The 12,306-nt window shown below is 37.1% G+C and overlaps 1 protein-coding gene across 4 annotated transcripts in view; it reads left to right on the top strand.

Moving 5' to 3' along the window:
* The window catches only part of foxp4 (forkhead box P4), a 92,637-nt gene extending 86,584 nt beyond the window's left edge, over nucleotides 1-6,053 (top strand). For 3 of the 4 annotated variants that reach the window (XM_039797856.1, XM_039797855.1, XM_039797853.1), the window contains exons 17-18: nucleotides 18-187; nucleotides 551-698. In XM_039797856.1, coding sequence (XP_039653790.1) covers nucleotides 18-187; nucleotides 551-698 — 318 coding nt within the window. Of the gene's footprint in view, nucleotides 1-17; nucleotides 188-550 lie in introns of all 4 variants that reach the window. The other variant, XM_039797854.1, reaches the window with a different exon arrangement.
* The last annotated feature ends 6,253 nt before the right edge of the window (nucleotides 6,054-12,306 follow it).

Below are 12,306 nucleotides of genomic sequence, written 5' to 3'. Positions count from 1 at the left end.
TGTGTGTTTGTGTGTAGGCGGCTCTGGCAGAAAGCAGTCTGTCCCTGCTGAACAGCCCTTCCCTGGTGACTCCGTCTGCGGCCAGCCTCAACATGCTGCATGTGGGCCACGATGATGTCAGCTCCACTGTGGAGCAGGTCAATAGCAATGGCAGCTGCAGCCCCACACTCAGCCCTCACCAGTACAGGTATACATGGACATACGCACACAAAGGAAAAGAGCCAGTGTATTAGACTAGTGGCTAATAGTGGCATATATATATCAGCGAGTCAGTTTTTTCTGTCTATATAATAAATTATAATGTATATAGTTTTTTGTGCCTTGGTTGCCTCAACTGTACTAAACTTTAAGTAAGGAATAATGTAAAAATAAAAAATAAATAAAGCAGGTTATTATTGCAAATAAAACCCCGACACAAAGCAAATACATGTTGATGTATTTTGGTGAACTCACTCTGAACGTGCCAGAAAATATTTGGCATGAGAAATTCTGCTATTGGCATCTGGCCTAAAAACTTTGACAGCTAACAGCTGTTTTCTCTCTCCTCCAGCCACCAGGTGCATGTGAAGGAGGAGCCCACTGAGGTGGAGGAGGACAGTCGGTCAGTATCCCTCCTGGCCGGCATCACACACAACCTGCCATTGCCGAGTGACGAGCGCGACCTGGAGGAGGATCTTCCTACCGAGGAGCTGGAGTAGGACAGATCCCAGATGGACCAGAGGGACGAGACATAGCGAGATCAATCCCTGAGCCCTCTCGTCGGCGTGAAGAGGAAAAGATAGCTTAAGAGAAAAGAGAGAAAAAAAGAGAATGTTTTTTTTTTTTTAGTTTTTAAGAAAATGCAAGCAACCAAGGACAACATTGAGAAACTCCAAACAGGGTTAGATGACCTTCATTACTTACAGACGCAAAGACAAGACTGTGGAGCACTGCTTTACCTCCATGTGTTTCTTTTCCAACACTTGGCTCAGAGATGTACCACTCGACGCATACATACTCACACACACAAACACACACACACACACACACACACACATTCACTTGTCAAACCATGTCTCATCATCCTCCCTGGTCATATCAGCCTCTGTGTAGAGACCCTTGGAGGTTTGGACACACACTCTCCTCCTTGCCCAACCACTCTGCATACGCCCTCCTCGCTGTTGTCTTGGGCTGCCTGGCTAGCAGTTTTATCTCAAAATCAGTTGAGAAGACGCACAGATGTGTATGTGTTTGAAAGAGAAAGACACACACACACACACACAGGATTATGTGTATATAGATTTGGAGCAGTCACCAGGGGCTGTGCAGTAGGCATATACCTCTCCTTCTTCCCCATCTTTGAGTCAATCACTTGCTTTTTCATTTTCTTTGAGTTGATTGAAATGAAACTGTCAGGCTTCAAGATGGGAGGGAAGGAAGGAAGAGTGCTTTCAAAGATTACCTCCAACAGTGCTCCAACACTTCTGCAGAGCAGGCTCCTGTCCCCACGTCAGTGTGTGAGCCCATGGCGAGGTTGTGGCCCTGGTCCCTGACCAAACTTCTGCCCCCCAGCAAAGACACTTAGTGACTGGCGTCTTTTAAACTCTTTGCTTCTAAGTGAGAAAAAGACTTTTCCTACCCCACCCTCATCCCTTCCCATCCCCAAAAGACTGCAGGAATTGGACCATTTGGTGCTGTCCTTCTCCTCTCCTCCATCTGTGGATGGAGCGATGAGCCTGGAACACTTTGAGAAAGAGAAGAAAAGAGGGGAAGCAGAGAGAAATGAGGGAGGAAACGTCTACAGAAATATTGTGACTAAAAAAGAAAACTGTTCGTGATTATGGAATATAACAAGAAAAAAAAAACGTGTGGTAGCTTTTGTCATTTCCTTTTTTATTTGATGTTATTATCATTGTTTATTTTTGAGGATCAATATTTCCACGGTGGCGTTCTCTTTCGACGTACTATTTCTAAGAATGCTGTTTTTGTTTTTGTATTGTAAATTGTTTGATTTACTCTGGCTGTTCACACCATTCCAAATGAGTATTGGCAACAACAAAAAGCGCAGTATTGTCCCAAGTTGTGATACCTGAACCCTACTCCCACCCCTTTCTGTCCCATGTGTAGCAGGCAAGAAATTTGGAAATGCACTTAAAGTTGCCATTATCCAAACAGATTATTTAACAGCTGAATCATTTTTTTATTCTCTCTCATTCGCTTGTTTTTGGTTGTGTATTTAGTTGAGAAATATCAGTAATGCTTTAAAAATATATATATATTATTACTGCAGTCAGAGAATACCTCATCCCACAAAGGTTCTGTCGGGAACTGTGTCCAAATTGATAAACAAATAAGGGGGAATTCTTTTCCGCGGGACACCAAATGTGGCAACTCTGCTCAGCTTCGATTCAAAGCTCTATGGTTGTAATAGTTACTGTTTAGAAGCTATCTGCAATTCACTGTGTGAGTTTGTGTTAAAGGAATAGCACGTGCGATTTATGTTTTTGTTTGTTTTCCGTGAGCATAAAAGCATTACTTTTCTCTACAGTGCCATGCCAAATTTAACATTTATTTTAATCTATTATCTGCTTATTCCCATTTTATTTTTGTTACAGGTAACCAAAGAAAGATGTAGAAAACCAAAAACCCTGTATTTTATTTTGCCCTTTTTGAGTTTCTTTTTTTTTTTTTTCCTTCTTAAAGGATTGGCCAAAAGACAACAAACCAGGAGTTTGAATTCTTATTATTGTATTCATATAACTATTATGTTGAAATTATACATGGGTTACAGTGCTGACCATTCCGAAAACCAAAGTGTGTAAAGCAAACTAGAATTTGGAGACATCAAAGCTTTTACATGATAAGCGGTTACGAATGACTCACATTAGGTATGAGGCCAAAAAGAAGTATTAACAAACCTCGCACAGTTCCTCTGAAAAACAAAAAAGAAAGAGAAAAGAAAAAAGCACTTAGACGTGAAACCCTGTCTCTCCCACGCTCAGGCTAAACTGTGTTCCAAACACAATCCTAGGACTGGCCCTACATCTGTATGAGCAGGCCTAAAAATGAAGCACTCGAGAGGCATTTGAACACTTTTCGCTATAAAGGATACTTTTCTGGGGCTGTTGTAGCGAACATTTGGAGTTTTTTTCAATCTAGGGAACAAACATACCCTCTTGATCTGTATGTAGTATTTCCAGGAAGAGGAAGGGTACTGTAATGTGGTTACAAAAGTCACATGGGAGGAGTTATTCCAAAAACATCTATATTACAATAAAGAGGGAACAACTAAAAATAATGAAAAAAAAAACAAACATGTAAGAGGAAAACAACCAAGGGACATCATGTAATTGAAAGTTGGGTTCATATTTTCATACTTTTTGTCGAACTATCTCTTGCACTTCAGACGATTCTTCTTATTTAATGAAAGAACCTTTCTGATGACTTTGTGTTCAAACAGGACTGTTTCCTGTCACATTAGAGACTGATTTCTAACAAAGTACAAAGTGGCAGACAGACATCTTGAAACAAGATAAAAACCAAAAATAACACTACCTCCTTTTCAAAACGGTTCAACACATAGCCAATGGGAGACTGACCTCTCTAAAATATGTTTTTTCTCCATTCTTACTCGATGATAATATCGAATGCCAAAATTGTTGTTACACTTACTGTATGACTGACACAAAAAAAAAGAAGCTATTTGGCGATCTGGACTCCCTAACACATCTGCTTGAGCCCAAAAACAGAGACGTTTCACTTTCCATGGAATTAAAAATGACTACCTCTCCTTAAACCACATCTAAAGCACTCTCTACGTCTCAAAGTCTGTTGTGAAGTGCTTACTATATATGAAAAGTTTTCTATCAGCTGTATAAAAACTGACCATATTCCTGCACCCGATTAGCACTGAGCTATGTGAACAGCCTCTCAACTGTGTGCTCTGACTATACGTGTGCATATTCATGATCTCAGCCAACGAGAAACTGGTTGTTAATGGCTTTGTGGTGTTGCAGGGAGCTGGTTGTCGGGGGTAATGATGGACAGAATATATCAGTGCCACCACACACACACACACGCACACACACACACACACAAACTCACAGGGGTATAACAAAAGCATAGAAGCAGGGCTATGGGTTAGTGCAACAGAGGCTCTGACCATCCAGAAATCCAAAGACCCACAACACAGCAGCACCTGCTCCGCCAAACACTCGCAGAGACACTGAGAGGACTAACACACACTTAATGAAACTCATCACTACTACTAGTAATATCCAAACCAAGAGGAACTGCTGCATACAGTACATAGATGTAATGTACACCTGTAAACAAAGTTGTTTTATAAAGATGTAGATTGTTCACAGGTCGCCATGTAACACTTCTGTTCTTTCTCCAGCTTGGCATAACATGATGTATTCTTGTATATTATTGCTTGACTTATCTCTCCAGGGCATTCTTTCCCATTTTGTCCTTTGATTTTTCTCTTCTTTGTTTTCTGCACCTGTTTAGCTATTGTAAAGCTTTCAGCTCTGATTCCTATACTGTACTGCTAATGCTGAAGTATATGTATTTATCATATTATGTGCTGCAGGTATCTTGGTTTATTAGTTTTGTTTTTGTTTTGTTTGTTTTCATTTTTTCAGTTCTTCATAAAACGTCTGGGACGCTGATTTTTAAAGTGTATTATCTCAACAAAAAAAATGAAAAGAATAAAAGTTAGATCAGTGGTTTAGGTAACACCTGTTTGTATATTTATCTTAGCTAGGTCTATTTTGATACTTTTTTGTCTCTGTACTGCATTTATGCATTTTTAAGGAAAGAAAAAAAAACAAATGGAAAACAAACTAAAAAGTTACTTCATTATGTATTGATACCTCAGAAGGACTTTTTTCAAAGACAGGACCAAAACCTCTGAAAAGAAAAAGAGAAAGATGAAAAAATGTAACAATATGTAGCCCCTCTCTTGCTTTAAAAAAAAATTGCGGAGCTCTAGAAAGATATTGCTGTTGGTCCTCTCAGGTGCCAATATGTGTCCCAGCTCCCTGTGACCCCTCCCTGTGACCCCTGACCCCTGTCATTCCTGTGCTGAACTTCGACCCGCAGAGCTGTCAATCATCTGCAGGCGCCATGGGGGTGTCACTGAGTCACACACCTGTCTGGTGGTGACCAGTCACAAACCTCATCTCCAAGTCCCAGAGAGGCAGATCAAAGCCTGGCCCTGTTGCATTTTTGATACTCCTTCTCTTGTGTAGTCTCAATACCAAAATGTGGAATGGCTCTCAGAGATGCAGCTCATCCTCTGACTACCAAAGGCATTGAAAGCAACCCATTTGCTTAGTCCAAACTTCTGAACTGTAACCAAACTGTAACCAAACCAATGCCACAACTTTAACCAAACAAAAACCAAGCTACTTCCAAAAGTCTCCATTGACTTCACTGATTACCTTTACTGATAGCTGTTATCTCTCGTACATCCACGTAATTGTGTTTTACTATTGGCTGGTGACTGACTCAAAGGACACAGGGAGCCCAAATCCTGACTTGTGATTGGACAGTTCTGAGGTGTCATGTGAGGGGGAAGGGACTCTCAAAGTGGAGCATTGCCTGACGGTATTATCAAGTAGACAGCCAGAATCCGATGGAACTACCACTTCAGCTCTCCTCTGGTTAAACCTAAGGAATGTGTGTACATTTTCAGCAGTGACTCTCTGTATTGTTTCTTTTAGTTTCAGTTTATCTGTTTACCTCTCTTTATCCTTTCTGTTTTCTTGTTATTTGAAAGTGTGACCCGAGGAAGAGGCGGGGACAGGGACTGGGTGGTGGCTTTAGACAGACAGTGGAGCCCAGCCCTCTGACCCTCCACCCCGGGTAGCCATGTAATGCCAGTCACTGCCCTTTCCTTCATGCTGTATAAAAACACACACATATATCTGTGTATTTGTAACCTGAATCTTCTTGTGTCTGTCCATGCAGACAATAAAAAAACTGTACAGTAGGTCTAGTTGCATGTAATCTGTACTAATTATTGACAATGGCATTATAAAATGCAATAAAATACTTATTACACTGTCCTACGCTGCATCCTTGTTTCGTTTCCAGAGGTATATACCTAGCAGTGGTTCCCACATCGTGGAACCCTCAAAGGGATCACAAGATAAACATCTAGGGCCAGGGCCACAAAATGATGAACAGAATAGGAAGGCAGAAAAAAAAACTTCACTCTAATCTTTGCTTTTCTCTTATGTATAACTTGTTAATTTAACCTCCTTAGATCTCAAACAGGTTTTGAAATATATCAGTTTGCAAAGGAAAAATTACTCTGGCCAACTGATCACAACTACTACACATAATGCAACATGTGACAACAACAGATAATGCATTGTTTTAAGGGTTCATATAACTAAAAGGTTGGAAGCCACTGGTATATGGAAAAAGTACCCTTGAAACTAATTACCATATTTAAATACTTTATTTTATGTTAAGAAAGGATTAGCCTGCCCTGCTGCAAGATGAGACTACATAACAGGCACAAACTAACTGAAAATGCAGTGATATTTGCAGAAAATATACCGTGTTAAATGCAGCTACTCCAATTTTCACTGTGACCACTGCCAGACTAATTGTATAAAAACTTGACTCCTGCAGTCACAAACCACTTTAATTAAGGAAAGATGATTTAAGTGAACTGCTAACAATGACGGAAAGTTGACTGTTTGGCGCAAATCTCACTAAGCTTCCTGTTGAGTCATATTATACAGGTACAAATTTAAATTTCTTGTAAGAACTCTGTATGGTGAGTTTTATCCTAATTTGTCATCTCAACCGCTGTCCCAATCTGTTTGCTGGTGGAGGGTTCATTATGAATGGAGTTTTCCCGGAGGACATTGCCATTTTAATAGCTAAGGCCCTAGGCTATTTAAAGAGAAACACACACTTCTTTTAGGTCATAGTCTTCATATAGAAAAAACATGCACCCTTATCCAAACACACAAAGCCTTTAAAGAATGTATCAAATCATCCAAATGATGCCATCACAGTATAGTAGTTATTTAAACCTATTATACATTGACCAACCTTATTAGACAAGAAACTGCTGCTCAAATGGTAACATTTCCTTGGGCTACAAGTTCAGCCTGTGTTAGTCATGCAAGGCCTTCAGAGAGGTCAGCATGTGTTGTGATACAGAGAATGGCCACCAGGAGGAGTAAACAAACCGGACAACACAAGCAGCATCTCATAAACACAAACCCAGCAACAAACATCACTGTGGTCCACTGACATGGCCCGACCAACAGGGTGGGCCAGAGAGTGCAGAACAGACATTACAGTAAGTAAGTAAGTAAGTAAGAACTACCTGTAGTGTGTGTGATGCAGTGAATAACATAAATGCAGGTGGCTGAAGTCTAAAGAGATTATAGAATAGATTCTGAACATAGTAGAAACTAGTTTTTGTGACCTATCTGTACTTTTCTTTTCACTCACCTGCTCCATTTTCCTTCTCTTTCTTACCTGTGTCTCTCTAACTCACAGGTTTGGCGCATGTCCTACACCTTTTCTTTACACCTGTGCGCTGCATGGTGGATGTGTTGCGACAGGGAGAAAAAATGGAAACCTGCTGGATGTTTTTTGGAATGTTGAAACTTGTGCTTTTAGTGAACTTCTCCGTTAGTCAGCTGGGAGGAAACTCACTCTTGACGCTTAAATCCCTGTGACATTTGGTTTTGGGAGAGACCCCATCTTAAGCCTATTACAGACACACATGCACACACAGAGAAACACAGTCACTGGCATGCACACATCATGAATACTAAGCAGAAACTTAGTACTATATACTTGTACAAGGTGAGCCAGGGTGCAGAGCAACACACAAAGAAGTTATTATTGGCGTGGCACAGTAGTGTTTGGCAAAAGCGCTGAATATATTTCTTAATGCTCATCTGGACATAGTAAGTGGTAGGTGTGTGCACAGGAATGTGTGTGTTGTACATTTGCAAACCTAGATTTGTATATATGTTTATGCATCTGCTTGTCAGTGCATGTTCATGGACTTGCGATGCTAAATCAATAAGCGTGTGTGTGTGTGTGTGTGTGTGTGTGTGTGTGTGTGTGTGTGTGTGTGTGTTTGTGTTTGTGTGTGTAGGGCTGCTAGTCCCAGCAGCATGGAGAGCACTGAGGTCCAGGCAGACCCTGTGAGTCACAAAATAAATGTACTGAGAGCCATGCTAACATCTCTGTCCGTCTCTTCTAGTTCACTTACTCGGTCATCCTCCCTCGCCCTTCTTCCCCTTCGTGTCTGTGGCTGAAGGAGTGGGCTGTCCCGCAAACTCACTCAAAACAACAAAATATTCTGTGTATCTGCTGCTGCATGCACCCACCCGATCTGTTTATTCAGTCTTTTGAGTGGACACTCTCTCTCTTTCTCTTGTTTCTACTAAAATTGTTTTGTTATTCTATGGACAAATAACATTTAAAGCGTGTGCAACCTTGTGGCTTATTGCTTGGGGTCACACAAGTTATTATTATTATTTAGAAAATGCATTTCCTGCAGAAAATGTTTGTGAATGCTGAAAAGATTAATTGCTAAAGCTAAACTAGATTGCTGGCATAATTGGGCAAGAAGAAGGTGAAGTAGTGGGAATAGTTGGAAAAGTGGGAATGGTTTTAATGAGTACAAATTTCATTGAAATGTTGAATAATACCAATAATCTATTAAACAAAAATGGAATATTTTAAGTTTTTTACTAAAGAAAAGTCATAGTATAGGCATGTCAAAAGAAGTGACAAAAAGTCATATCATAGCATGTTGAAAAAAGTGATCAAAAAGTCATAGCATAATATATAAAAAAAAGTCATACTATAGTATAGAAAAAGTGATAAAAAAGTCATTGTATAGTATGTTGAAAAAATTCATATTATAGTATGTCAGAAAAATGTCAGAAAAAGTGATAGTATAGTATGTCAAAAAAAGTTATATAAAAGTCACAGCATAGTATATTGAAAAAAGTCATAGTAGTATGTACAAAAAAGTATGTCCAAAATTGTCATAGTATAGTATGATGAAAAGATTGTAAAAAGAAGTCATAGTATAAAATTTTGAAAAAAGCCATTAAAAAGTATAGTATGTTGAAATTCATAAAAAAAAGTTATGAAAAAGTCATAATATAGTATGTAGAAAAAAGCGATAAAAAAGTCAGTATACAGTAGTAGCCTATGTCCAAAATTGTCATATTATAGTATGTTGAAAAAGGTTAAGTAGTGAGAATAGTGGGAATGGTTTTAATTATTATGAATTTTGTTGAAATATTGAATAATACAAATAATGTATTAAACAAAAGTGCAATATTTTAAGGTTTTTAAAAAATGTCACAGTATAGCATGTTGAAAAAAGTGATGAAAACATCATAGTATAGTTTGTCCAAATAGGTCATGAAGAAGTCATAGCATAATATGATGAAAAAGTCATACAAAAGTCATAGTATAGCACTACAAAAAAGTCATAGTATAGTATGTCAAAAAAGTCATAAAAAAGTCTTAGTATAGTATGTCAAAGAAAGTCTGGAAGAACATGCAAACTCAAAAAAAAAGCAGTGCTAACCAGAGCCACCATGCAACTACAGTACATTGAAAAAAAGTGACAACAAAGTTATAGTATAGTTTATTGAAAAAAGTATTAAAAAAGTAATGTATAGTATGTCCAAAAAAGTCATAAAAAGTCATAGTAGTGTATATAAAAAAAGTCATAGTATAGTACGTCTTAAAAAAGTGATAAAGTCATTGTATAGTAATGTATAGTATGTCCAAAAAAGTCATAAAAAGTCATAGTAGTGTATATCAAAAACGTCATAGTATAGTATGTCGAAAAAAGGTAATAAAGTAATTGTATAGTATGTTGAAAATTGTTATAGTATAGTATGTCGAAAAAAGTCATAGTATATATACAATAGGGTGATCAGGCTTTTGCGGTTGCTGCCCCGAGACTCTGGAACAAGTTACCCCCTGATATTCGCACAACTACAGAGGTTGCTCTTTTCAGGTCTAAACTCAAAACCTACCTATTTAGAATGGCTTATAATACTCAGTAGTGGTGTGACAATTTCCTTTTCCTGTTTCTATGTAACCTTTTATGATTTTCTACGTTTCATTATTCTTATTGCAAGATATGTTGTTCTTTTCTTAGTTCCTGATGTGAAGCACTTTGGATACCTGCTGGTTGTTGTAAAGCGCTATACAAATAAATTTTGATTGATTGATTGATTGATAGTATAGTATGTCAAAAAAAGGTAATAAAGTAATTATATGGTATGTCAAAAAAATTCGTAGTATAGTATGTTGAAAAAAGTGAAAAAAGTCGTAGTATAGCATGTCGAAAAAAGTCATTAAGAAATCATAGAATCATATTTTTTTTAAGTCATAAAATAGTCATAGTATAGTATGATGAAAAAAGTCATAAAAAGTCATAGTTTAGTATGATGAAAAAGTCATAAAAACGTCATGGTATAGCAGTACAAAAAAGTCATAGTATAGTATGTTGTAAAAAGTCATGGTATAGTATATCGAAAAAAAAGTCATATTACAGTGAGTCAAAAAGTGATGAAAAAGTACCTCACCTCGTGGAGCGTGCTCCCCAGTATGTCGATAAAAGTGATAAAAAAAGTTTTAGAATAGTATTTGAAAACTAGTCGTATGTTAAAAAAAAGTGATAAAATAGTCATACTATAGTATGTTGAAAAAAGTCATAAAAAAGTCTTAGTATAGTATGTCAAAGAAAGTCTGGAAGAACATGCAAACTCCACACAAAAAGGTAGAGCCCAGACTGGGAACTGAACCAGGTGTCAGAGATAGCAGTCCCTACTTGCTGGAGCAGTGCTAACCACCGAACCACCGTGCAATCATGGTACATTTAAAGAAAGTGACAACAAAGTCATCGTATAGTTTATTGAAAAAAGTGTTACAAAAGTAATGTATAGTATGTCCAAAAAAGTCATAAAAAGTCATAGTAGTGTATATAAAAAGTCATACTAAAGTATGTCGAAAAAAGGTGATAAAGTCATTGTATAATATGTTGAAAATTGTCATAATATAGTATGTCAGAAAAAGTCATCAAAAAGTCATAGTATAGTATGTCCAAAAAAGTCATAAAAAAGTCATAGTATATCGAAAAAAGTCATAGTATAGTATGCAGAAAAAAGTCATAAAAAAGTCTTAAAATGGTATTTCAATTATAGTCATAAAAAAGTCTTAGAATAGTGTTTAAAATATAGTCATAGTACAGTATGTTGAAAATGTGATACAAAAATCATAGTATAGTATATGAAAAAGTCATAGTAGAGTATGTCAAAAAAGTGTTTCAATTTATAGTATAGCATGTCAACAAAAGTGATAATAAAAAGTCATAGTATAGCATGTCAACAAAAGTGATAAAAAGTCATAATATAGCATGTCGAAAGAAGTGATAAAAAGTCATAGTATAGCATGTCAACAAAAGTGATAAAAAGTCATAATATAGCATGTCGTAAAAAATGTCTTTCAATTTATAGTATAGCATGTCAACAAAAGTGATAAAAAGTCATAGTATGTATGTCAAAAAAGTGATAAAAAAGTCATAGTATGTATGTCAAAGAAATTCACAGTATAGTATGTTGAAAAGAACTGCCGCGAAAGAAATTATGTTGAAAACAGTCATAGCATAGTATGTTTAAAAAATCATAGTAGAGAATTTTGAAAACAATCATAGTATGTCGAAAAAGTCATAAAAAAGTCAGTTGAACAAAACGTCATGAAAAGGGCCAGCTCAGACTGGGAAACAAAGCTGGGTCAGAGTCTGCATTGCCTACTTGCTGGTGCTAGTTGGAGCAGTACTAACAACTTAGTATAGGATGTCGAAAAAAATTATAAAAATAGTCATAGCATAGTATATCAATCTGACATTAACTGAAAGAGCCTTTCTAAAATTCCTATTGAAGAAGCCTGAAAAAAGCCTAAACAATACATGGTTTCAATATATGACCTCACAGTAATCCCCACAAAGCATTTGCAAACATATTTATAAATACTTTTTGTGAATAAAGTAAAAAAAAGTGGGGAAATATGAGTTTTTAAAAAATTTTTTTTTGTTTTTTTTTCCCAAAACCTGTCAATGAAAGAATGTTTGTGGCTTTTGTCATTTGGAGGCTCACTGAGCCAAATGTATATGTCCTATGCTTAAATGAGTACATTGGCTGAAAGTAGACAAGTATATAAGTAAGAATTGTGGCCGTGGGAGCAAGTTAAAGAGAAAGTTTTAAGACAATGTTCTCTCTCCTTTGCAGTGCAGCTGTGACATCA

Source organism: Perca fluviatilis, chromosome 4, assembly GCF_010015445.1.
Source record: "Perca fluviatilis chromosome 4, GENO_Pfluv_1.0, whole genome shotgun sequence".
NCBI classification, from domain to species: domain Eukaryota; kingdom Metazoa; phylum Chordata; class Actinopteri; order Perciformes; family Percidae; genus Perca; species Perca fluviatilis.
The sequence above is the reverse complement of the archived record's forward strand: the minus strand, read 5'-3'. Positions and strand labels throughout refer to the sequence as shown.